Below are 27,886 nucleotides of genomic sequence, written 5' to 3'. Positions count from 1 at the left end.
CACAGTATAGGGCATCTGGCTTTGCTGCAGCACAAGCAACTGCAGTGAAGAAATTATTCTAGAGGCAGTTCTCAAACAGAAGACACTTCGTAACACCAGGAAGCAGTTCTCTTATGAGGCTGCTGATGAGCCTCTGATACTTCATTCTCTTGAGGAGAGATTTTAGACCATGGAAAATGTTAGGGACACTTTTGGTATCCTATTGAATTTTAATGATGTTGCAACCATGTCAAGAGTTACAGTGAAGAAACACTGTGAAGACATTGAGAAGGCACTCAGCAAGGAAGGACATGCAGATATCTCTGGAATTGAAATGACTGAAGAAATCTTCAACCTTCCACCATTACCATCAAAAAACACAGCCCTGGAGCCTCTGAAATTTCTTCACCAGAAGCAACTGCAGGTTACCCTGCCAGTAACCATAGCAGCTGCCGAGAGAAGCTTCTCAAAACTGAAGCTTGTAAAAAATTACCTGCGCTCCACAATGACTCAGGAACGGCTTAGTGGACTTGCTTTAATCAGCATTAACAGAGAGCTCACACAGCAGATTTCTTATGAAGTAGTTATTGATGAGTTTGCTTCAAAAAAAGGGGTGGAGGGGAGGAGGGTGTGGCAGGGGGGCCTCCACATTTTGCCTACGGCCTCCAAATGTCTAGAACCGGCCCTGCATAAAACTAATACCTACCGATTGTCGAGAAAATTAGTCAATGCTTTATCAAGAGACAGTGAAACCGTAGCTTTCTCTGGCAAGGAACAGAGCAGAGAAACAGCAACCCAGTCACTGCATCAGGTTCTCAAAGCTGAGAGAGGAAATAGATTAGACCACGCTCTCAAACACAGACCAGCGCTTCAAGAACGCGCACTTCATACAACTAAGAACGATTAGCGAGAGATCAACAACTTCTCCCTGCCGACTCCAGGGTCCACATCCAGTTTGTGCAAACAGCAATAACACAGTACCAATCTTGTACAGCGGGGGACAAAAGCACGCTCTCCAACACAGATCAGCGTCTCTAAAGTGTACATTAGACAGAACGCACTTCTCTGTAATGAATACACTTCAAGACCTACAAACAACTAGCAATATATTCTCCTTGCCGGCTCGGGTGATCGCATACGGTTCCCAGGAAGTGATAATGGAAGCGCGTTAACGACGCAGTTCACAAAAAGTGACGCGTAACAGGCAGCACATGTGCTACTTCTTTTATAGCCCAGAGGGCACAGATAATAGGCTGGAATGCAAATAATGACAAAAGCAAAACAAATCACCCATCCTGCCACATCTATATATCACATATGAGGTATCTTGTGAATCTATTGTTTTTCCTTTTCATGTTTGGTATCATTTTAAATGTCTCAGTGCGATTGGTAAAATGGTATTAATTTCATTGCAGTCATTGGTATAATGAGAAAGATCTGAAAGAAAAGACCTGTTCTCCTCTTTGGGTGATGTATCTTCAAGATATCTGATATAGAAAACACTCACACACCACTGTGTGTCTTTGTCAGGAATGCTTCATTTTAGAGTCATCTTTGAGTAATTGATGTCATGTATTTATTATTTCTGAACTGGCTTTTAATCATTTACTTGTGTAATCTTGATTACATCTTGATTTATTCTGAAGTTTTCTGAAATCATTATTTTAGTAGACTATGAGGAGGATGGTGCTACCGCAGCTTTGTGTCCAGGATAGGTCAAACTAAAGGTGCATATGAACGGAGCAGTAGGCACGTCATCTGAAGACCTTTTGATTTCTGTCTATCGCTGACTTGGTAAGTTGTACGGAAGTGGCTAAATAAACTACACTTTTTTTGTATGAGTCAGCAGTAGGCAACCGACTTAAGAGGTATTAGCAAACCCTGCACCCTCTGACCAAGATCAGACTGGCGAGGCTGTGTCCGTGAGATCCACGTAAACCCGGGGCGTGTGACTCTGTGCGGCATCGGGTCCCTTAATGAATTAATAATTGAAAGTATGGGATACTCAAAAGCAAGCAGGCGGAGGAGGGTGGGGGCGAGCACAGCACAGAGAAGGCAAACAAGCAAAGTGGCGAAATCAGAATTAAATATAAACAATATATCGATATATACGATATGTCAAAATCCATATCGAGTTTAAAAAAATATCTCGATATATCGTAAATATCGAGATATCGCCCACCCCTACCTGCGTACATATATTCAAACGCACATAACTATAGAACCAATTCTTAATGCGCATGTGAACGTCATCAGTGTTTCTCACAGGTTCGCGTTTAAAGTCTGTGTAGAGAGAATGGTGTCGTCTTAGTGGCCCCTAATTTAATAACAAATGATTGTTGCAACGGAAGCGAATCAATCATAACTAACCTTAGCTGTAAAATAACTTTACTAAAGAACCGCTATAAAGCCAAAACAATCTCTGTTACTATAAATTATCCGTTTATCTATGTAAAGCTGCTTTGAAACAATCTACATTGTTAAAAGCGCTATATAAATGAAGATGACTTGACTTGACTCAGAATAACCAAAGATCTAAATTAATTCATAATCAATATTTATGATTGTTTTCTAATAAGAAACACAATCTAAATTTGATTATCATTTGAAATTGGAGTCAGATTAAGCGCAGAGCTAAAGTAATATCGAAACTAAATTCCAATAAATTAAGTGAACTTCACTGGAGCGCTGAAAAGACATACACGCAGTATCCCTTCGCCCAGGCCGTTGGATTTCTGTCGATGGGCCAATGGGTGGTCTTTACAGGTCTGTAATAAATAATTAATAATAATAATTAAACCTGAGGCAGTTGGAAGCAGAAAATTTAGAAAAGCAGAAGGAAAATAAACAACTTTTAACTAAGTTTTAAATAAAATGTTAACTATTTTAACTAAGACTGCATTCTATCACCTTCAATGCATTGCTAAACTTCTCCCCTTCATCAGCCTTAGGGACGCCAAAACACTGACACATGCATTCATATTTTAGCGTCTCGACTTCAGTGTAGATCGGGAACTCACTTCTCCAATCTCTTCACTGCATCACATCAATCTTGGGAATTTAAATCTCTACTCAAAACTTGTTTTCTGTTCTCTCTATGTTATTTGTCTTTAAGCGATACATGTAATTGTTCTCAAAGTGGCACTTGGTCATCTTGTTTATGTTAAGTTATGTTATCACATTACATGTTTGTACTATGTAATGTGCTGCGAAATTATATATTTTGTGTTTGCCTTGGATTACTCATTGTCTTTGAATTGTTTTGTAATACTACCCATAAGAAAAAAACCTGCATAGTTCATGCTCAGCAACCACATATCTTCTTTACTTAAATCGGCCAGAATTACCTTCTGTGTTTCATGTAAGGCCAATACATGTCCTATACCGATTATGGCCCATTTCATACTAAATAGCACACATACAACTTGTAGGGGATTTTTCCGTTATATATGAATACCGTAAAAACTTTTATATGGGCTTTACATGACAAAAGTATGCAAATGTGTATGGTATTAGTAGAAAATAACTGATATTCATAGACAAATCATTTAAAGTTCTTATATTGAATCATATGCTAGTCAAATTAAAGTCATATAGAATTTTTACACATTTTGTGTCATTTGTTTGTGTGTTTCATACAGATTTCATGTTTTGATGACCAACATCTGATTCACTTCTATGCAGTTGGCAGATTTTTAAATTGTACAGTGCAGAAGCCGGTTCGAGGATTACTGTCAGAGTATCACTGACCTTTATGAAGACTGTTCATTTTCCTACAGGATTTGAAAGAGCAGTTGAAAAGCAATGACATAAGACCGTGTATTTACATTAATTGTGAACTGTCTGGGCCTGTTGTTTGTGAACAAATCATAACATATTATTGCAAATGAAAAAGTTGAGTCAAACATGTTTCTAGAACAGTGATTAAAATGTTGAAAATTGGCTGGAATATGTTTTTGTATATGTGACATGAACTCTGGTGGTGATGCACTCTAAAAACTTTTAATATGATTTACTAAAATTTGTTGGTGAAACATTTTTACACCTAAAATTTTGATTAAAATTTAAAGCAGTGAAATCAATTACATACACTGTATTAACTGAGTAAATGTAAGTAAAAAAATTAAGTAGATCTGAGTAACTGCATTTGGTACATTAACAAATAAAATTGAGTAGAAATAATTGGGGGAAAACATTTAAAAACAATATTTATGAGTAATATTAACTCTTTTTATATATGAGAGTAGTGATTAAGATATAGCATGTCTATACCCACCCGCGACCTTGCACCTTTGACCCTGGGGTCATCCTCTGGGGCCAATATGACCTGTTTATGACCAGTGGATATTTGGAATACCTCTGTTGATTTATGTCCCAATGTATGCTTTAGGGCAGGGGTGTCAAACTCAGTTCCTGGAGGGCCACAACCCTGCAGAGTTTAGCTTCAACCCTAATTAAACACACCTGATCCAGCTAATCAAGGTCTTCAGGATTACTAGAAACTTCCAGGCAGGTGTTTTTGGAGCTGGTTGGAGATAAACTCTGCAGGACTGGAGTTTGACACATGTGCTCTAGGGTCTAATATGTCTGTTTGATCAATTTTTAGACTATTGTCTGATATCAGGTTGGGTCTGTGTGCAACACGTGGATTAAATGAACCAAAAAATTAACCTAAAATTACATGACAGATCCCATAATAGCCATAAATTGATCAACAAACACAAAGAAAACATTAAATATCTACATTTTTGATGGTTTATATTTTTGGCTTGTCAGCATTTGGGACTGCTGTTTCCTTAGTTCTGCCACTAGATGTCATGTCACTCTCCTGTGGTCTCTCGTTTGTGTAATCATCTTCACCTGCACTTTGTTTCCCCTTGTGTATTTAAGCTCTGTATTGGTTCTGCTTTGTTACTTGGTCTTTGCATGAGATGTCTGCCTGGCGCCCTAGGTTTCTTAGGATTTTTTGAGACCCTGTGAAATAGTAAGATTTTGTTTGTTTGTTTGTTTGTTTGTTTGTTTAAGTTATTTAAAGAAGTTCTCTTGCATCTGTTTATTTTTCTCCCCTCGTGGAGTTGTTGTTTTGTTTTGGTTTTCTTCCTTTTGTTTTATACCTCCATATTGAGAAGAACCTTTGTTGGAATTTTTGACATCATCTTTTGTTTATTAAACCTTCTTACCTGAGACCTCGTATCCTGTGTTTCGATTGAATCTTACCCCTGCTTTCTGGTGGCTCAGTGGGATTACCACCTAGCTCTTACACCAGAGACCTGAGTTCTAGGCCGGGTCGTGACATGGCTAGTTGATAAAGTTTTGTTTTTCTCCATAAGTTAGAAAGATAATCAGGCTGTTGTGCATTAAAACAGTGCGAATATATATTCTATTCTAATTAAATCAACATAAAGGCGCATTTTCAAACGGCTGAGTAAAATATAATATAAAATATGCTTTAAATGAAATGAATGCATTCTGCATTCTTTGGATGCCCTGTGGTTGTAAACTATTTCAATATATTTGCAAAACAAAGCAAAGTAAATTCACAAACGGAGTGTGACAAACAGGGCCTTTTCGAATCCCCCCAAAATGTTACGGCCAATTTAAAAAGTTTGTTTTAGAGACTAAATGGTGTGAGTCACAGCAGTGGGGGGGTTGAGACCAGCATGTTTATGGGGGTTTCCATTGACATAATGATTTTGTACTGTAACTGTATATCCTGAATATATAAATAGAAGATACGATTTTAATAAAACTTGAAAGATTTGATTTAAACAGTCTTTTACTTTTAAAATATCTAATTTAAACTTTTAAGATTATGCTTTTAAATGAATTTAGTGTGAATAAACCTCTGGAGTGCAGACTAGCTTTACTGTGTCATTGTGTCCCGAGGCTCGTCTGGTCTGTAACTCCTCCGTCTCTGTGAGCACCTGACGCTTCAGTTCACACTGTGGTTCTTCACTGGAGGATCTGGGAGTGTCTTGCTTATGACAACTTACACTATTTGGATTGTTTTTTTAGTTTTATCATTGCATAAAGAACTACTACTTCAGCGCTCTGAAAATGTAAGGTGTTTTTATATGTATTTATTTATTTTTAACCAACTTATTTTTATAACTAAAACTGTTTAAATCAGTTTTTGTAACATTTGTTATTATTCACTGAGTTATATATTTTATTTATAATCATTATAAAGCAAAATTTGTCACATGAGCAAAACAGCTTATAAATTATATTTATTTATATTTTTTGAACATGTAAAAAACGCAGACAGTTTTCTGTGAGGGGTGTGTTTAGGTGTCCGGGACAGGATATACAGTTACAGTACAAAATCATTATGTCAATGGAAACCCCCATAAACATGCTGGTCTCTACTTTAAAATATTTAAAGTATATTTTATACTATATTTTACTTTTACAAAATGTTGTGTTTCATATATCACCTTATGTTGATTTAATTAGAATAGAATATATATTCGCACTGGTTTTAATGCACAACAGCCTGATTATCTTTCTAACTTGTGGAGAAAAAAAAACTTTATCAACTAGCCAAAAATGTAAACCATCAAAAATGTAAAGATTTACTGTTTTCTCTCTGTTTGTTGATCAATTTATGGCTATTACATGATCTGTCATGTAATTTTAGGTTCATTTTTTGGTTAATTGAATCCAATAGTGAAAAGTATACTATTTATTAAAGTCTTCCTATATTTCAAAGTAAACCATCTGAAAATAAATCAAACCGCATTGAGCCATTTACTCATCACTATTAACTAATTAAAAAATAAAAAAAAACTATTAAATAAGATCAACATTGTTTTAAAAAAATATTTAAAAACTTTTGTTGATACACTATCAAACACTGACACAATTCATTTTCACATTACCTGTAACAGTATAAAACGTTACTTGGTTTTGTATGATGTTTTTCATTGTTTTCTTGAGAATGATGCATAGGGGCTAACATGTGTTACCACTAGCAGCCGCTTGAGGGCGCTAGAGTTAATAGAATACCAGATATAAGCCCGATCACAGATGGGCAAGTCAGTTTGTTTTGGTAGAGGGAAACCCTGCGGTTGAACTCATGACTACCTGAGTTTATGCTCAGACGTGAGTGTACTGTCTAATATATGTTATGTGATGTATTGGAAATTACAAAGGCTAATGTGAATTATTTGCTTTCTTTTATAGAAAGGACTTTTTGGACATTTTGGATATTTGGTAGGGATGGGGAAATGAAGCCTCATGAATCACTGAGGCTTTCCCCTGACTGTTCCGGGAAAAGATTCAAAGCTTCGAGAGTGTCGAGAACAGCGCCGTCTGGTGCTTATTTAAAATAAAGCAGCCAGAAGCCTGTGTTAGAAGCTCTGGCAGATGAAGCAACCACAACACAATCCATAATTTCAATGTTATGTGTACAAATAAAAGCCTTACATGTTTGTGTTTTATTTGTTCATTAAATAAAATTTGATCCCTCCTTATTTGATCCCTATTTACCACTCGTTCTTCCATAAACAACGTGGGTTTGATGCTACGGATCTAAAGGGCTGCCTATCTACATTTCACACTCGTTTGGCTTAACGTTACTGGGTTATAACATTGCATCGTCCTCAAATAACCATTTGGATCTTAATCATCTCATCCCCATCATCGTCCTATTCATCTAACTCTGATCCATCATGATAAGTTTAATTTATTATTGACTCTCTTCTATGCTCTAAGACAAAGACTGCTCGGTTGTTTATGTTGATTATCTGTTGTGCACTTGGGAATAAAATAAAATGGAAGAGTATTTGTTTGTTGAAGTGGTTTTATTATCAGTACCAGTCGAATTCTGTTCAACCCCTCAGATGTATCATCTTAAATTAAGGGAGGTGTTACAACCTGTAAGGCTCTGATCGTGAAGTGTGTGTGTGTGTGTGTGTGTGTGTGTGTGTGTGTGTGTGTGTGTGTGTGACTGTGACTTCAGCTTCCCTCTCACTCTCTCCTCATTTTCAACTCTTCTTGGCACATATATTTTCTTCTCATTTAATCTTTTCTCATTTCATACTTTCTTGTTTCATTTCTTCTCATTTTGTCTCATTTGTTAGCTTAGCTTATCTTTTCTTTTCTCTCATTTGTCTTGCCTCTTCTCTTCCTTCTCATTTAGTCTCTTCTCTTAATTGCTGTTAAATTTTCGGTAGTCCTTTATTTTATAGTGTCCTTGTTACACGTTACATGTAGTTACTATAGTAATAACTATAAATTATGCATAGTCAAGTCATCTTCATTTATATAGTGCTTTTAACAATGTAGATTGTTTCAAAGCAGCTTTAACGAGATAAGCGTATAATTTAAGGTAACAGAGATTGTTTTGGCTTTATAGCGGTTCTTTAATAAATTTATTTTCCAGCTAAAGTCAGTTATGATTGATTTGCTTCCGTCGCAACGATCATTTGTTATTAAATTAGGGGCCGCTAACACGACACCATTCTCTCTACACAGACTTTAAACACGAACCTGTGAGAAACGCTGATGGCGTTCACATGCGCATTAAGAATTGGTTCTATAGTTACCGTAAAACTTCAAATAATAGCCCGGGCTTTTATTTTCCCAAATCGCCGAACTGCACTGGCTTGTATTTGAGACAGGCGTCTATAAGAGACAGGCCTTTAATTCAGTGTTGATGTTGTTCATTGAGTGTAGCATATCCATATAATTTAGGTGGACAGACAGAAAGCATGACAGTAAGAGTTTACCACATTATATTACGTTTTATTTATAATTCGAATGTGTTTAACAAATCAGTTAATGTAAGAATTACATTATATTGCGTCGTGTCACGTCTAGGACAACTCGAGGTAACGTTATCACACACCGGTCGCGCACTTGCTCAGTTTATGGCCAGCAATATTTTTATGTTTAAGGACATTATGGAGTTAATATAATGTCTGTACACTTTACTATGTAATGATTGTACTGTACAATTAAATACAATCGTTGCTAAGTCTGCAGTCTGAACACTTTACCTCAGAGTGTCCGTTAACTGAATGAATAGATAAAATCATAATACCTCGAGTTGTCATTGACGCAGCGTGGCGCTTCTCGTCTTGTGTGCGAGATTATTGGCAGCATAAAAAAAACATTCATTACTATCATCTTCACCGCGATACACCTCAACTACAAGTTCATTGGCGAATTCCTCCTCGTCGCTCCCGTCCACTCCTCCCTCTCCGCCTTGCTTGCACTAACAGCTCCCGAGCGCACAGCTCTCTTGCGTGCGCAATCTGCACCATATAACTGGCTTAAAAAGATGATCTGACAGGTTTTAGAAGATTAAATACAAACCGAAACAAAAAAACAGACCAGGCCTCTATTTGAGACCGGCGTTTATTTACCCAAACCTGTCGTCACACCGGGCGTTTAAAAGAGACAGGCGTCTATTTGGGACTCGGCTATTATTTTAAGTTTTACGGTATGTGCGTGCGTTTGAATATCTGTGCGCAGGTTTGTAATTCCCTACAAGCCAAGCCTAAACAAAGTACTGGTGTTTCCTTATAAATTTTGATACAGAATTTTATTTTATTTTGTTACTTCGGGGTAGATACGTGAAACGAATTTCCCGAAAACGCTTTATCTGTAGAGTGGTAAAGGTAATTACTCTGTGTGTGTGTGTGTGTGTGTGTGTGAGATTCATCCTCATGATATGTTCTGTTAAATTTATCCTTAATTTCATTATTAGAAAATGAAATTTTGTCTCTGTTTCTCACTTCCACAGTCCCCAGCCCCCTGTGCTGCAGTGCGGAGGGTGGGAGGGTCGGAGGGTGGGAGGGGGGCGATGCCTGCGTGTGGCACACAGACCCAACCTGATATCAGACAATAGTCTAAATCTTCAAACTGATCAAACAGACACATTAGACCCTAGAGCATACCATGGGACATAAATCAACAGAGGTATTCCAAATATCCACCGGTCATGAAAGGGTCAGAGGGTGACCCAGGGTCAAAGGTGCAGGGTCGTGGGTGGATAAATCATAGGGTCATAAATAATTTTGACACATGCTATATCTTAATCACTACTTACGAGTAATATTAACTTTTTTATTTCCTCTAAACCTTTGTATAATAATACAAAGAAGTTGTATTTGTACAACTTTTATTTCTCTAAACATTTGTTATAATATGTAAAATATTCCATACAACCACCAGTATAACTACATGACATTGGCCTTTATTATCGATGCGTAGCCTACAGCAATACAGCATATTTTATACTATTTTAACACGTATACAATATTGCCTACAAACAGAATGTCTGCAAACGCTTTAGAAGTAAAAATTAAACATTTACAGGGCTTGACATTAACTTTTTGAGGCACTTGTCCTTTAGACAAGTACATTTATGTTTCACTTGTCCATGCACAAAAGTCACTTGTCCGGGTAAAGATTTATAATTTTATCTTTTTTTTGTGTTTTGCTAATGCAGAATTCGAACAAACCGTTGAAAGCATCCAAACACTATCAATATTAATACAATTCAGTTGAAACAGTAGAAAGAAACGTGTCCCAAGAATAGAGTTCCCCTTCAACAAGAAATAAGGATCTCCAGACTCCATAATACAAAGTAATACTTTGGTGTGCAGTGTATCACCAGAGGTAGTGGTGACTCTTGGTGTAAAAAATAAAACTATCTGATCTTTATGCAGGCTTCAGTATGGACTGTGTGTCTGTCCAGGTGGGTAAGTCATATCGGCAACATAACTGGAACACTATTCATCCTCTGTATCTTCGGACCGACGGCTTGATTCCCAGGGGTTAAATCCTGGGCGACGCTGCCTTTGGCTGCAGGTCCACCACCTCTCCACCACCAATCCAGCATCAAAGTCTTGCAACTTTGAGCCCTCTACTGACAGAAATAGCAGCCTATGAAGCTGGACTGATCTGAGGCTGGTCCTCCAGTCGGGCTTGATCCGTTTCATGGTTGAGAACCCTCTCTCACACACAGCTGTGCTGACTGGCAGGACCAAGTACATTTTCAGGAGTGTCACCAAACTCCGGTGAAATCTCTCATCTGAAAAGATAGGAAAATATAAGGTTACATACAGACCGAGCAGTTAATTTAATGCTCAACACTTGAACAGGGGTTTCATTACTTGAAAGAGGAATTATTTACTGCGTCATCTCAGTTACAGTACGTACATTATCAGGACTTGGAAATACTGTGACTTGCTAAAGTAGGCAAATGCCTAGTAGAACATAACCTTTCATAATAATTTCAGTAAATCAAACTGCAAGACCCAGTGAAATTTTATATACAGCTAACAAAGTAACGTTAGCTTGCATTGCTAATGACATTGGCTAACTTAAATTCAGTAGGTATCCTCAGTATTTGCAAGTTAGCTAGACTTACTGTAAACTATATCTAAAATAATTTTGTAGACATAACAATGGATCTTGTCACTTTCTACCCGCCAGAGGCTGATTTACCAAGGGATACTTTAAACGTGTAGCAACTTTACATCTGAACATTAGCTAATATTTAACTATGTACATTTCACCAATACAAATGCTGTTAATGCTTGTTTACAGTACACGGCTGCCGACGCTAGCTAGCTAATGTCACTTACTTGTCAGCCAGGTTGGGCTGCCCCCGACAGACGTCACAGAACATTACTCCGTCTTCATAAATAACCCAGTCGAATTCATCTTTCCATTTGGTTACAAATTTTCATTCCCGTTTTAATTCGTATGGTGCTGTTGGTGTAAGGTGACTTGTTTTTGGAGCTTTTCCTGGCGCTTTGGCCGAGCTGAGCCTGAAGAAACATCACTCTCCACTTCAGTCTCCACCACTGTTCTTTGAGGCAGGTAAAAATGTTTAAACTTGGACCGACTCCTGATTGGCCAATCAAAGCATTCTGAGTTGGACGCTGGTTCGACGGATTGTGGGGAAAAAAATGTGTTTAATCTGTAAAATAGACGTAATGAGTGGCACATAACGTGAAGTAACATGGCATTTTATTTTATTTGAAATTTAACTTGTCCAGTGGGACAACTAATTTTCTCTTCCACTTGTCCTACAAAAAAAATCCACTTGTCCCCGACAAGCGGACAAGCCTTAATGTCGAGCCCTGATTTAGGCCTAAACATTCAAGTAATTAAAGTGTAATCAACCGGTCTGTTATCCAGTATCCACTGTATCAGCGCTGGTTCTCGTGCCGGAGATGGACTCGCCTCTGCGGGGGAACCTCTAACTTTACACCACCGTCCTGCGTTTCACTCACAGCCGAAAGATGCTGCGACGCGACTGACTCCATAACCTGCCAATAAACAAACAGTGCACAGTTCTGAGGACATTTTATCATCCAAATTAGTTATATTCATTACCTTTAGGAATATAGTCGTGTGTTTTTTTATGCAAGGCGTTACAATCACGCGAAAACACAGGCGGGACACTCGTTTAACTTAGGTGAGTCACATTGTGTCTCTGTATGTTCTTTCGCATTGGGGGGGGATTGGGGGGGGCGCTTGAAGGGGGTCTCGCCCAGGGTGTAATTCAATGTAGAACCGCCACTGCTCTCAACCGCTGAGATGTCGTCACGTCAGAGGGTGGGGGAGGGGTGCGTTGTTTTAATTGAGTAAACTTAATCAATTTCTTATGTGTGTTAAATATTAATAATATTGATTTTAGTAACATTTGTGGTTCTTGAAACAGATCAGTTTAATTCTCCATTCTCAAATATTGTGATGGAAATTTCACAAATATATTAGCTAAGTGTATTTTATATAAATAATTGGTTAGTCAAATACAAAATTATTTTAGTGAAAAACTTCAAACTTAAATATAACTGTAAATTTCATACAAAATTAATTGTTGGATTTTTAGTCAATTATTTCAGTATGTTCAACTCAAACTATCAAGTAAATGATAGTTCAGAGATTTTATTAAGTTGTAGGTTAAGAATAGGACTGTTGTATACCATAGTAGTACTGTGATAAAGTTTAGAGAAATTGTCACAAATGAAAATGAAATCTGGTGATGCAGGATTTAAAATGAAAACTATTGATATGTGAAATGTGCAACTGTATCTTGTAGAATACACTCTAATAAATAATTTTGTAATTAAAATGTGTGCTTGTGTGTGTAGTTTAAATGTTGTGTTTCATCTAAGGCTGATTATACAGTATATAACCATGATTGACTACAGGCATAGGGCTCGACTTAGGACAAGATAAGATCAAGCATGAGTGAAGTACAGCCTTATCCTGATTGGTAAACTGCACTGTTTTATACACGTCCATGCTGGACATTCATATTAAATTAGCATTATTTTCCTATGTGTTTACATCATGAAAATCTATATGGCTTTAGTTGTATGTAGGATATGTCACGGGAGAGTGAACGAGAGACGAGGATTCAAATGCAGAGGAGATTTATTCCACACTAACAGATAAGGTACAAAACTCAAGACACAAATAGCCAGCGGGAAGGAACACCAGGAACAGGTAACTCAGACAACGAACCAGCACAGGACTACAAACACAAGGAAGCTAAATAGGGGAACAAACAAAGGAGGGTAATGAGACTAACAGGTGGGATAAATTAACCAATAATTAAATAACAAGCTGGGAGGGGCTAGACAATAGACACGAGTACATGGCCCAACATAACAAACACCCATGTGCAGCACAAGACAGGACAGGCATGTGACATTACCCCCTCCCTACGGAGCGGCTACCAGACGCTCCATAAGACCAGGGCGGGACGGGAGGGACAGACCAGGGCGGGACGGGAGGGACAGACCAGGGCGGGACAGGCTCACAAAATGTCTGGGATACCAGAGTGGTCCACAGGGTTCGGGAGGCCAGGACGGGGCAGGCTGTGCAAACGGCCAGGGTGGAGACTTTCCTTCAGGCGGCCAGGGCGGAGCGGGCAGTTCATCGGGCGGCCAGGGCGGAGACTTTCCTTTGGGCGGCCAGGGCGGAGACTTTCCCTCGGGCGGCCAGGGCGGAGACTTTCCCTCGGGCGGCCAGGGCGGAGACTTTCCCTCGGGCGGCCAGGGCGGAGACTTTCCCTCGGGCGGCCAGGGCGGAGACTTTCCCTCGGGCGGCCAGGGCGGAGACGACCCCTCGGGCGGCCACGGCGGAGACGACCCCTCGGGCGGCCACGGCGGAGACGACCCCTCGGGCGGCCACGGCACAGGAACAGACACCGGTTCAGGAACAGACACCACCGGCTCAGGAACAGGAACAGACAGCACTGGCTCAGGAACAGGAATAGGAACAGACACCACCGGCTCAGGAACAGGAACAGACACCACCGGCTCAGGGTCAGAAACAGACACTGGCTCAGGCTCAGAAACAGGAACAGACACTGGCTCCGGCTCGGGAACAGACACCACCGGCTCAGGCTCAGGAACAGACACTGGCTCAGGCTCAGAAACAGGAACAGACACTGGCTCCGGCTCGGGAACAGACACCACCGGCTCAGGAACAGATACCACCGGCCCAGGAACAGACACCACCGGCTCAGGCTCAGAAACAGACACCACCGGTTCAGGCACTGGAGCTGGCACCACCGACTCAGGCACTGGAGCTGGCACCACCGGAACTGGCGCTGGAGCTGGCACCACCGGAACTGGCGCTGGAGCTGGCACCACCGGAACTGGCGCTGGAGCTGGCACCACCGGAACTGGCGCTGGAGCTGGCACCACCGGAACTGGCGCTGGAGCTGGCACCACCGGAACTGGCGCTGGAGCTGGCACCACCGGAACTGGCGCTGGAGCTGGCACCACCAGAAATGGCACTAGAGCTGGCACCACCGACTCAGGCACTGGAACTGGCACCACCGGCTCAGGCACTGGAACTGGGACCACCGGCTCAGGCACTGGAACTGGGACCACCGACTCAGGCACTGGAAGTGGCACCACCGGAACTGGCACTGGAACTGGCACCACCGGAACTGGCACTGGAACTGGCACCACCGGCTCAGGCACTGGAGCTGGCACCACCGGAACTGGCGCTGGAGCTGGCAACACCGGCTCAGGCACTGGAACTGGCACCACCGGAACTGGCACTGGAGCTGGCACCACCGGAACTGGCACTGGAGCTGGCACCACCGACTCAGGCACTGGAACTGGCACCACCGGCTCAGGCACTGGAACTGGGACCACCGACTCAGGCACTGGAACTGGGACCACCGGAACTGGCACTGGAACTGGCACCACCGGAACTGGCACTGGAACTGGCACCACCGGAACTGGCACCACCGGAACTGGCACTGGAACTGGCACCACCGGCTCAGGCACCACCGGCTCAGGAGACGTGATGTGAACAGGCTCGGCGGCGGCCATCTTGTCCGAAGACATAGGCTCGGCAGACGTGACGTGAACATTCCTGGGTGTCTCTAGGATCTTAAGTAGCGTTGAAAAATAATCAAACAATGTTCCAGTGACCATCTCTTCAGGGGACACAGGCTCGGCAGGCGTGACGTGAACAGGCTCGGCGGCGGCCATCTTGTCCGAAGACACAGGCTCGGCGGCGGCCATCTTGTCCGAAGACACAGGCTCGGCGGCGGCCATCTTGTCCGAAGACACAGGCTCGGCAGGCATGACGTGAACAGGCTCGGCGGCGGCCATCTTGTCCGAAGACACAGGTTCAACAGGCACCACCGGAACTGGGACCACCGGAACTGGGACCACCGGAACAGTTACAGAGGGAGCCTTTCTCCCCCTCCTGTGTTTCGGGACCACCGGAGCTGGGACCACCGGAACTGGGACCACCGGAACTGGGACCACTGGATTCGGGACCACCGGAACAGTTACGGAGGGAGCCTTTCTCCTCCTCCTGTGTTTCGGGACCACCGGAACTGGGACCACCGGAACTGGGATCACCGGACTCGGGACCACCAGAGTCGGGACCACCGGAACAGGCATGGAGGAAGTCTTTCTCCTCCTCCTCCATTTCGGGATCAGCGGTGAAGGCTCTCCTTTCCGCTGATTGTCATCAGCCATGGTCCTCTCCTCCTCCCAAGTCCTTTGAGCACATCTGGCGAAGTATTCCAATAAGGAGATTGAAGATCCCTTCTCCTCTCCCTGAGGAAAAATCCCACACCGCTGAACCCACATATTGGCTGGTTCGTTCTGTCACGGGAGAGTGAACGAGAGACGAGGATTCAAATGCAGAGGAGATTTATTCCACACTAACAGATAAGGTACAAAACTCAAGACACAAATAGCCAGCGGGAAGGAACACCAGGAACAGGTAACTCAGACAACGAACCAGCACAGGACTACAAACACAAGGAAGCTAAATAGGGGAACAAACAAAGGAGGGTAATGAGACTAACAGGTGGGATAAATTAACCAATAATTAAATAACAAGCTGGGAGGGGCTAGACAATAGACACGAGTACATGGCCCAACATAACAAACACCCATGTGCAGCACAAGACAGGACAGGCATGTGACAGGATATATATGACATAATATGATTAAAAATACATTAATATTATGCAATTCATATATGTGGTTTTTGCAGCATATATGTCCCTTACAATATTCTGTTGGAACATATAAGAATCACAGGTGCTTTTAGCAAACCTTTTCCATATGGGTATTTAAAGCATTTAGCTTGGGAAAGCCACTATATAAATGAACTGTTGTCACTGTGAAAGAGCGCTGCAGATGTGATTTAATATGCGACACTTCTGGCAAACCACATGCAAGAGATCCTGTTGAATATTCAATCGGCGACTCTCAAACAGCTCCTGCTACCTCTACCTTGACACTCCAGATCAAAAAACTGTGGTAGTTGAAAAACTCCACCGGCTGCTGGTCAAGTCCTCAGGTAAGTTAGTGATAATGATCTTGTCCCATCTACTCTGATTTTTCGAGTCAGCTCATCAACTTTCATTATGTACATGGCCAGTCTAGAATCCACTGAGTTCGACCTTATCTTCTGTGTCAGACACATGGGTTTCCAACTCCCCAGCTGCGAACTTGTCCTGAACATTTGAAGCAGTAGCATCAAGATTCTCTGCAGATTTACTGAATTTGTCTTCCATCGCCGCCATGACACAAGCTTAGGCAGCTTACAGACTTATTGCCTCACTGCCCTACATTGCAGACAGCATTTGTGCAAGAAGTCATCTCACGAAACTGATTTCAGACAGACTTCTGAGGCTATTTAATGATCTACAAGAAAATAGAGAGAGCTTTGGTGATAAATAAGTGAATATTTAATCACTACAATATTCATTTGAACTAATTAGCAATACATATTTACTCACAAACGGACCACCAATCACAACTTTTAGATGCCTCCTTTAATCTTTTTTTTTTTTCAGCTCAACTGTCACGGATTGCACAGGATTGTGGGATATTATAGGCAGTGAAGGATACATCTATGCTGCCTTCAAAAATCAATAAGATGAAGGAATATTTCAGTAGACAGGATTTATTCTGTCCTTGCTATTGTGTTCTGATCAAAGTGTTATCACAGGTGGCGAGTCTCTTCTACTACTTTACAGACTTCTAGTTATATTATATACTGAACTCATAAAACGAGGCATTGGAAAGTTTGCAAGTACATCAGGAGTTTATTTAAATAACACTTGCCTGACGGCTCATGCTACCGCTAACCTGGACGTTGAGGTCACTTCCGTAATTTGGGAAAAGCACGTAAAAGCCCTGGCAGAAAGCGATGCATAAGGATGTAGTGTAACGACGCCCATGTTCCAGGAATGCACTAATATTTTGTTGGTAGTACCAGTTTATAACAATTATTAGTTAACACTAAGTTGTCAACACTTCGGAAAAAACTAAATAAATTCACTAGATTTTCCCTTACACTTGTGAGTTTTGTAAAGGACTTTTACGTGCTTTTCCCAAATCATGGAAGTGACCTCGACGTCCGGGTAAGCGGTAGCACAAGCCATCAGGCAAGTGTTATTTAACTAAACTCCTGATGTACTTACAAACTTTCCAATGCCTCGTTTTATGAGTTCAGAACCTATTTGTACTACTGTAGACGTTTGGTTCCATTCTGGGCATTATTAGTGCGGTAATTTACGGGATACAAACGTGGATCCGTTAGCGCCTGCACTAACCCATCCGGCTGATATCTCTAAATCAACTCTAACTTTAATAATGTTCGACCAAGAGAAAAAAGGCTTCTGGGGGGTGTTTGGCTCGTGGTCATGGTGCAAAGGACCCGAGGTTGAATTTACTCCGAACCATCCCTTTAACAGAAAATGACTTAGAAAATTCACTGAACAGTGAAATGAAATTCACCATAAACATATTTGTCAACACAAACTTTTGTAAAACAGGCTTTGATGAAGCAACATAAAATAATGGAAAATATTCACCTATTGTTTACAGACTGTCAGGAATAACGCAAGTTAAATGCAGTGACAGACAAAAACACTTTCTGCTCAGTAAATCTGATTTGTATTGTGTAATGCTAAGTATTGTGAAAAGTGCAATACTAATAAATGTGAATTGTGTTTTTTTCTGACTCGGTCCATTTGAACTCAGTTGTTTAGAGCTTCTCTTTCAAGCTTTGGCTTTTGTTCTGTGTAGACTAATCAGTTTTTTGATGGAAATATGATGCCAGTCTTCATGTTACTTAAAACGAATGATTCCCAATCAACATTTTATAATTGATGGCCGTTATTAACAGAAATACTCAATGTAGAGATCAGTTATACATTTTTTGTCCTATAGAGCCACATTTCTGTTACGCAGCAGAAACACTGTCAGTGTGAAGCTTTACATCTGTGTCAGTTTCACTTTTATGATACTTATGCTTTTAGTGTGAAACAGGCCTTATGTTTCATGCAAATTCATGTACAATGCTGGAAAATGACCCGTCATTCCTTCCGGAGTTTGAACCTACAGCCATTGGTTATTAATACTACTTTTACTAGATCCAACTCTTCACATGATGATATAGTGACAGCAGTATAAACTGACATCTCTGTTATTGATTTGTGGTGCAGAAGCAGCTGAAGGAGACGCAGAGGTCGTTCCAGCAGAGGATCCAGCAGAGAGAGAAAGATCTTCAGCAGCTGAGAGAGGCTGTGGCGTCTCATAAGGTGAGTCTGGAGAAGAAGAGAAGTTTGAGAAGTCTCAGTCAGGACTCACTGAAGCTCACTGTGTGATTGTGATGTGTGTCCTAACAGCGCTCTGCACAGACAGCAGTGGAGGACAGTGAGAGGATCTTCACTGAGCTCATCCGCTCCATTGAGAGAAGCCGCTCTGAGGCGACACAGCGGATCAGTGATCAGGAAAAGACTGCAGTGAGTCGAGCTGAAGGACGACTGGAGCGACTGGAGCAGGAGATCAATGATCTGAGGAGGAGAGACGCTGAGCTGGAGCAGCTTTCACACACACAGGATCACATACATTTCCTGCAGGTAACAGAGATCTAGAAGAACAGGGCCATAGTGGACTTGAGCAAGAGACTCACAGAGAAACATTTCATTAGAGCAGAATGAGCTGTTGACTGAAGTGTTGTCAGGAATTCAGTTTGTTGTGTTATATAATTATAAGGTAGATTCACATCTGATCATCTTGCTTTAAAATAGACTGCACTTGTGAATGCATTTCAGCTCTGGAAATCTCTTAGGAAACAATTTTCTGAGCTTTTTCTTCTAGGAGATATATTTAGCTGCCAAACTCCACTAGTGCCACGAACAGGTCAGAAATTCCCTAACATTTAAACTTTTTTCCTAACCAAATGTTTCCTCCTGGTTCCTTACATCATGATGAAACCAGTGATTTTGATTGTACCAATTTTGAGTAATGTTCACCAAAGTTGGTTCAGGTGAACTTAAAGGTGAACTTGCATTTTTATAATTGTTAGACTGTTTTTTTGAAGATCGCACTTGTTGGGGGTAAACAGTTTAGGACCGAATTATAAAAAATTGAAGAAAAGTTTTACTGAAGATAGTTTGCAATTTCATCAGCAGAAGTCAGCTTCAAGACTCACACAGGAGTTCGTAGGCCGCCCCGCTTACAGTTACAAAGATCACAGCAGTTATACCATTTCCAAGGTCTAAGCTACGTCATTGCTTACAGGTTGAATGATTCTGATTGGCTAAGAAATTCATAAACATAGTAATTTTTCACACATATACAGATAGACAGAAGCATATCTCCATAGATTATGCCACTGACACTCGGACCCTGAAGTTAGGCACGTCGTGACCTTCCAGGTCGCAGATTTGGGTTTGCTGGGCGCCAGCTTGTCCAGAACAACAACTCAGTCAATCTCCAACAATGCCAGTGGTTCCTTAACCTGTAACCAAGAAGACTAACACACACACCGACACACATCTTTTCCAAGGTTGGATTTGGCCAGGCTCTAACTATAAACATGAGTCTCGTCTCAAAACATCAAGATAACAAGTTCTTTCTCTCAGGATAGGACACTTTAGTCTAAATGGAAAATATAGGCTTTAACTGACAAATGGTCCCTTAAACTATAGACTTCAATGACCCCTATGTGTTTTAACATGTTGAAGACCTTTCTCAAACACAAAACCAGTCCCTATTTCATTTCTGGAAGCTGGGATAAATAGGTAAGCAATGTTACTGCATTCAAATATCAAATACAGACATTAAAGAATACATGAAAAGAACATTTCAGTAATCACACTGGTAACTTCTATAACAAAGTAAAATCTCCAGAGAAGTCATTCAACTCGTGTGATATTTAGAAGGAAAAGTATTGATTAATACCTTGATTATAATCACTCATTACATATACATTGAAGCAGCAGTGGATTCCAATCCACTCCCTTCACACTGATGAGTATCTTACTCTAGATTGCATAGTGCACTACCCAGATGACTCCATGTGCACCTTACAGTAATTTGAAAAAGATTTTTCTTTGAAATCCATGGTTTTACGTATCAGGACATGATAAAAATCTTCTGGTCCTTAGCAGGTCTTAAAATTAGGTGAATACAAGACATTACATATTACACTGTGTTGTTATTTATGTATCAAAAATAAAGCCAAAATAGAGAAGCCATGTGTGGAAAAACTATGTACACACATTATTCAATAGATTGTAGAAGCATCTTTAGCGGCAATAACTAATTGTTTTCTGTATGACTTTATCAGTCTCTCTAATGCTTGTGGAGGAATTTGTGTCCACTCTTCTTTACAACATTACTTCAGTTCATTGAGGTCTGTGGGCATTTGTTTATTCACAGCTCTCTGAAGGCCCCGCCACAGCATTTCAATTGGGTTGAGGTCTGGACTTTGACTGGGCCACTGCAACACCTTGATTCTTTTCTTTTTCAGCCATTCTGTTGTAGATTTGTTGGTGCCTTGGGATCATTGTCCTGTTGCATGACCAAATTTAAGTTTTAGCCATCGGACGGATGAAGGTGGACGGAGTAGTTCATGGTCGACTCAGTGACTGCATGGTGGCCAGATCCCTTTAGCTGCAAAACAAGGCCGAAATCACCATCCCTCCCCCACCGTGCTTGACTTTTGGTATGAGGTGTTTGTGCTGATATGCTGTGTTTGGTTTTTATGGCCAAACATCTCCACTTTGGTCTCATCTGTCCAAAGGACAGTCTTGACAGTCCAGAAGTCTTGTGGTTTGTTCAGATGCAACTTTGCAAACCAAAGCCATGCTGCCATGTTCTGTTTAGAGAGAAAAGGCTTTCTCCTGGCAACCCTTTCAAACATGCCGTACTTGTCCAGTCTTTTTCTAATTTTCCAGTCATGAACTTTAACATTTAACATGTTAAAGGGATAGTTCACCCAAAAATTAAAATTAGCCCATGATGTACTCACCCTGAAGCCATCCTAGGTGTATGAAATTCTTCTTTCAGGCGAATATAATCGGAGTTATATAAATAAATGTCTCCCATTTGACTCCCATTATAAGGCTTGGAAGAGCCAGGACAGTTTTTTTATATAACTCCAATTGTATTCATCTGAAAGAAGAATGTCATATACACCTAGGATAGCTTCAGGGTGAGTAAATCATGGGATAATTTTTATTTTTGGGTGAACTATCCCTTTAACTGAGACTTGTAGGGTCTGAGGTGTAGTTCTTTTTTTTATTCTCTGAGTATTGCACGGTCTGACCTTGGGGTGAATCTGCTGGGACTCCCTCTCCTGGGAAGTTGGCAACTGTTTTGAAAGTTTTCCACTTTTCCACTCCTCACTTTAGAATGATAGACTTCAGTTTGTTTTAAAATGGTTAATTGGTGATGATTCATTTTGTTGTAAAAAAAAATAATAATAATAATAATTTAGTTCATTTATATATATAGCCACTTTGGAGAAAACAGTGATGTCATCGTCCAGCTCAGTTCAGTTCTCATATAATGGTGTCAATGCAGGCAGATTAATAATATTGTTGAATATTAAATTAAATGTCCCCAACTAAGCAAGCCAAAAGCCAATGGCGATAAAGGCAAAGAAAGGTGAAAAAGCAGACAGTGGCAAGGAACCAAAACTCCATCAGGTGACAGAATGGAGAAAAAACCTTGGGAGAAACCAGGTTCAGTCAGGGAGCCAGTTCTTCTCTGGCCAACGAACGAATGAAAAGTGTATGATTATGATTCAGGCAGAAGTCAGATTGGATTGGAACATTCAGAATATTATCCAGTTCCATCTGGTTGAAGATCGGAGTCATCACATGCATATGGAGACAAGAGATTGTTGAGGATCAGTGCTGATGGCTGTCGTGTAGATGTAAGGATGTACTTAGTTTGTCACACATGGCTTCTCCATTTTGGCTTTATTTTTGTTAAATAAATAAAGACATGGTGTATTATGTCATGTGTTGTTGTTCATCTGCGGTTGTATTTATCTCATTTTAAGACCTGCTAAAGACCAGATGATTTCCTGATACTTAAAACCATAGAATTCAAAGAAGATGTACTTTCTTTTTCACATGTCCGAATATCACGCCAGTCTCAAAGAGCAGACAAGGAAGTGCCTGCTTGGGGATGGCCCTCAAGGGACATTCTGCAAATATTTGGAATATCCGGTGGTCCCGGAGCTAGCACTCATTGACCTACACATCCTGGAATGGACTCCTACCCATGCTCCCACCCTTGAGGTCTTTCCTTCTCCGCCTGCCCCACCACACCCTAATGGACTCTCTGGTTCCAAAAAGTTCCCTGGCCCTCTATTGTCTGCTGGTCCCACCCAGCCTCCTGGCTCCTTCGTCTCTGCTCATTCTATCCAGCCTCCAAGCTCCTGCGTTCCAATCATGGAGGGCATCTAAAGCCCCGTCGTCCTTGAAGGTTCCATCCAGCACCTCGGCTACTCCCATTCCACTGGCTACATCCATCTTCTTGATGCTCCATGCTCCTTCAGCTCCACTGTGGTTTGTCATCCCTCATATGCCACCAGATGCTCTTCCCTCTGGCTCTGCCTTGGTCAGGCGTTACCCTGGTTTCACCATGGATTTCCAGACCTCCGGCTGCGCCTCAGCCCTCCACCCCTTTGGCTCCACAGGGCTCCTGCTTCCCTCTGGTTCCTCCTTTGTCCTTGCTTCCACCGGATTTGTCTTGGTCTTCCAAGCCCCCGGTTCCACCTCAGTCCCGCGAGCCTGTGGCTCCGCCTTGGCCCTCCAGATCAGTAGTGTTGATCTGGGTCTTCATACTTTAGCTCCATCTAGGTTTACACCTCTCCCAGCTCCGCCTCAGTCGGTCCCCTGTTTCTGCCTGAGCCCAATGCAGAGGCTCCACTCTGGTACCTCCCTTAGTTGGCTCTGCCGTTGGCTCAATGGCTCCTCAATGGTTAGCTCCTCCACCGCCGGTGCCACTGTTTGCCTGAGAGTCCTCACACCGTTTTGGTGTATTTATTGTTTACGCCGCTTTCATGGACTCGGAGGTCAGAGGTGGAGCCGTGGAATCTGTAAACAAAAAGTAATTTGGTTTCTGTCCCTGTGTTTAGTTCCTGTGTCATATGCTACAATTAGATCCTCATCTCCTCTACTTATTTGACCACACTGTGAAACATTGCCGTTCAATTCTATAATTTCAATTTACATGATAAAATACAGCTAAGATGGTGATTGATGCATTTGATTAGGATAATGGGTAACACTTTATAGTAATGTTCAATTATAAGTCATTTATAAGTTATTAGGTAATGATGAACTAATCATTCACAAAACATGACTACATTCAAAAATGATAAGTTATATACAAAAAATTATATACTATATACTAACATGTTTATAAATGTTATAAATGTTTATAAACTTGCACCTTGAAACCTACAGTCACCTAAAGGATTATTAGGAACACCTGTTCAATTTCTCATTAATGCAATTATCTAATCAACCAATCACATGGCAGTTGCTTCAATGCATTTAGGGATGTGGTCCTGGTCAAGACAATCTCCTGAACTCCAAACTGAATGTCAGAATGGGAAAGAAAGGTGATTTAAGCAATTTTGAGCGTGGCATGGTTGTTGGTGCCAGACAGGCCGGTCTGAGTATTTCACAATCTACTCACAACCATTTCTAGGGTTTACAAAGAATGGTGTGAAAAGGGAAAAACATCCAGTATGCGGCAGTCCTGTGGGCGAAAATGCCTTGTTGATGCTAGAGGTCAGAGGAGAATGGGCCGACTGATTCAAGCTGATAGAAGAGCAACTTTGACTGAAATAACTACTCGTTACAACCGAGGTATGCAGCAAAGCATTTGTGAAGCCACAACACGCACAACCTTGAGGCGGATGGGCTACAACAGCAGAAGACCCCACCGGGTACCACTCAGAATTTGAGTCAGAATTTGGCGTAAACAGAATGAGAACATGGATCCTTGTTACCACTGTGCAGGCTGGTGGTGGTGGTGTAATGGTGTAGGGGATGTTTTCTTAGCACACTTTAGGCCCCTTAGTGCCAATTGAGCATCGTTTAAATGCCACGGCCTACCTGAGCATTGTTTCTGACCATGTCCATCCCTTTATGACCACCATGTACCCATCCTCTGATGGCTACTTCCAGCAGGATAATGCACCATGTCACAAAGCTCGAATCATTTCAAATTGGTTTCTTGAACATGACAATGAGTTCACTGTACTAAAATGGCCCCCACAGTCACCAGATCTCAACCCAATAGAGCATCTTTGGGATGTGGTGGAACGGGAGCTTCGTGCCCTGGATGTGCATCCCACAAATCTCCATCAACTGCAAGATGCTATCCTATCAATATGGGCCAACATTTCTAAAGAATGCTTTCAGCACCTTGTTGAATCAGTGCCACGTAGAATTAAGGCAGTTCTGAAGGCGAAAGGGGGTCAAACACAGTATTAGTATGGTGTTCCTAATAATCCTTTAGGTGAGTGTATTTCAAAGTTTGCATTCTCAGGCCACCAAAACGCTGTTGTCGTGTAAATAAATGGGCAGAATGCATTAAAAGTTTTCTGTTTTCAGTTTTAAACGTGAACACACACTGGGAACAGAGATTACAGAGAACAGGGGGTTACGTTAAAGGCTCAAAGGCACCTCAGTTGTGGGTCATGAGGGTGGAAGAGGGTGCCATTCATTCACTTCCCCCACCTATATTTCCTGCCAGTACTGAGACTCAAACCTGCGACCTTTGGGTTACAAGTCATACTCTCTTACCATTAGGACACAACTGCCCTCCCACCAATATCAACCCCATTGATTCACTTAACCTGTTAAATTTATGTTATTGGTAGATGTTTGATCATCCAGAAATATTAAGCTGATGCAGTGAAAGTGCTGGATTGAGGAGAATTACTAAAGATCAACAAGAGCCGCACAAATATGACTGTAGTGAAGGTTATTGATGAAGTGTGGAGGTGATGAGCATTGATTTCTGTTTTCTGTAGAGTTTCCAGTCTCTCTCAGCTCCTCCTGAATTAACAGACGTAAATGACAATCCCTTCAGTTCTCTCTCCTCTTTTGATGGCGTGAGAGAATCTGTCCGTCAGCTGAGAGACAAACTGGAGAATTTCTGCAAAGAGGAGCTGAAGAAGATCTCTAACAGAGGTAAAGTTCAGGGGCTCATGTATAAAACATTGTGTACATTTCATCCTAAAGGGGCAGATTATGAGTACACAAAAAAGTTTTCAAATTTATAAAACCATACATACACCCGAATCTGAGCAGAATTCCCTTTATAAAACCCAGTCAGTGAAAGATTGTGCATACATGCATCTCCACCCCGTTTCCTCACCGTTTTCTATGCCCATTTTGTGTATGCAACGTTTATACCTCAGGAGATTCTGCTCTCAGAAATGATCCTCCATCATCTCATATCCTGTAGAAGATCATATTAGAAATGTCTTAGGAACAGATGTAGAGATATTTTTCTCTTGACATGACATTCACACTCTTTATGTCTGTTGATTTCCACAGTCACTTTCACCAACATTGTTCCCAAGACCAGGAACGACTTCCTACAATGTAAGTCACTAAGAACACAAGCAGAAAAACTCATTGAGTGTGTTCATGTTCTTCCTGTAGAAGTTGAAAGAAAACATGACAGAAAAGTTTTAGAGTTGATCATGTAAATTATGATTTGCTCAGGATATCTTGTAAACTGCACTGAGACACTGCTGATTTATTGAACATGAAGAGTTCAGCTACATTAAAAGATCAGATTCATAATTCCTGATTCTGATATGTTTTCTCTCCATCAGATTCTCAACAGCTCACTCTGGATCTGAACACAGTGAATAAACGCCTCCATCTGTCTGAGGGAAACAGAGTGATTACTAACACTCTCACAGAGCAGCCGTATCCTGATCATCCAGACAGATTTGATGTGTATAATGCTCAGGTGTTGTGTAGAGAGAATGTGTATGGACGCAGTTACTGGGAGATTGAGTGGAGCAGGAGTGTGTTTGGTGCTGTGTATTTATCAGTGTCATATAAGAGCATCATCAGGAAGGGATTGGGTGATGAGAGTGTGTTTGGATATAATGATCAGTCCTGGAGTTTGTTCTGCACTCCATCCAGATACTCATTCATACACAATAGCATAGAGACTGAACTCCCTGTAAAGTCCATCAGCAGTAGAATAGGAGTGTATGTGGATCACAGTGCAGGAACTCTGTCCTTCTACAGTGTCGACAGAGAAACAATGAGCCTCATCCACACAGTCCAGACCACATTCACTCACATGCTCTATCCGGGGTTTAGGCTTTATTATGGATCAGTGAAGCTGTGTTGATGAATCAGAAGAGACTCCATACCATACCGAGGTAACAAGATTGTGTAAAAAGCTGTTTTATCTAGAATTTCGAGTTTCTTTGCTGGAACTGCTGGAACAGCTGGAAAAAGCTGGATAGATGGAACCGGATAAATATTTTGAATGTTCCGATCCAATCTGACTTCTGACCTGTAAAGCTGCCTGAATCATAATCATACACTGTTCGCTCGTTGGCCAGAGGAGAACTGGCCTCCCGACTGAGTCTGGTTTCTCTCGGGGTTTTTTTCTCCATTCTGTCACCTGATGGAGTTTTGGTTCCTTGCCATTGTCGCCTTTGGCTTGCTTAGTTGAGGACACTTAATGTTCAACAATATTATTTTGTCTGCCTTAATTGACACCATTATATGAGAACTGAACTGAGCTGGACGATGACATCATGTTTTTTTTCACGGCTATATAAATAAACTAAATTAATAACTTTTTTATAACAATAATTAACCATCACTGAACTTTCTTAACCTGTACTGACACTATTTTCTTCTAGATCTGCTGTACAGCCAAAACAAAAAAAAATGCATTATTTTCCTGTTATCACTGTAAAGCTGCTTTGAAACATCTGCATTGTAAAAAGCGCTATATAAATAAAGGTGACTTGATTTGACAGCTGTTGTTGATGCCTCAAGTGGAAGATACTTTAGCATCTTTCTCCTCCCCAACGTTGCGTCATTACTTAAGGCCCAGACACTGCCCACCAAACCCTG

At 41.3% G+C, this 27,886-nt stretch overlaps 1 protein-coding gene across 1 annotated transcript; it reads left to right on the top strand.

Annotated features, from left to right (window-relative positions):
* Window positions 1-226: 226 nt before the first annotated feature.
* On the top strand, window positions 227-27,786 carry LOC311082054 (tripartite motif-containing protein 16-like protein; the record flags this gene model as incomplete). The annotated part of the gene is made up of 7 exons (XM_084112798.1): window positions 227-607; window positions 14,546-14,779; window positions 18,953-19,048; window positions 19,136-19,369; window positions 25,801-25,960; window positions 26,330-26,377; window positions 26,614-27,786. 7 exons carry the CDS (start codon window positions 227-229, stop codon window positions 27,144-27,146), a joined length of 1,686 nt encoding a protein of 561 aa, XP_083968924.1. The 3' UTR covers window positions 27,147-27,786.
* Between the last annotated feature and the right edge of the window lie 100 nt (window positions 27,787-27,886).

Source organism: Abramis brama (assembly GCF_963993115.1).
Source record: "Abramis brama genome assembly, chromosome: 4".
NCBI classification, from domain to species: domain Eukaryota; kingdom Metazoa; phylum Chordata; class Actinopteri; order Cypriniformes; family Leuciscidae; genus Abramis; species Abramis brama.
This window is presented reverse-complemented; position numbering and strand designations above follow the sequence as displayed.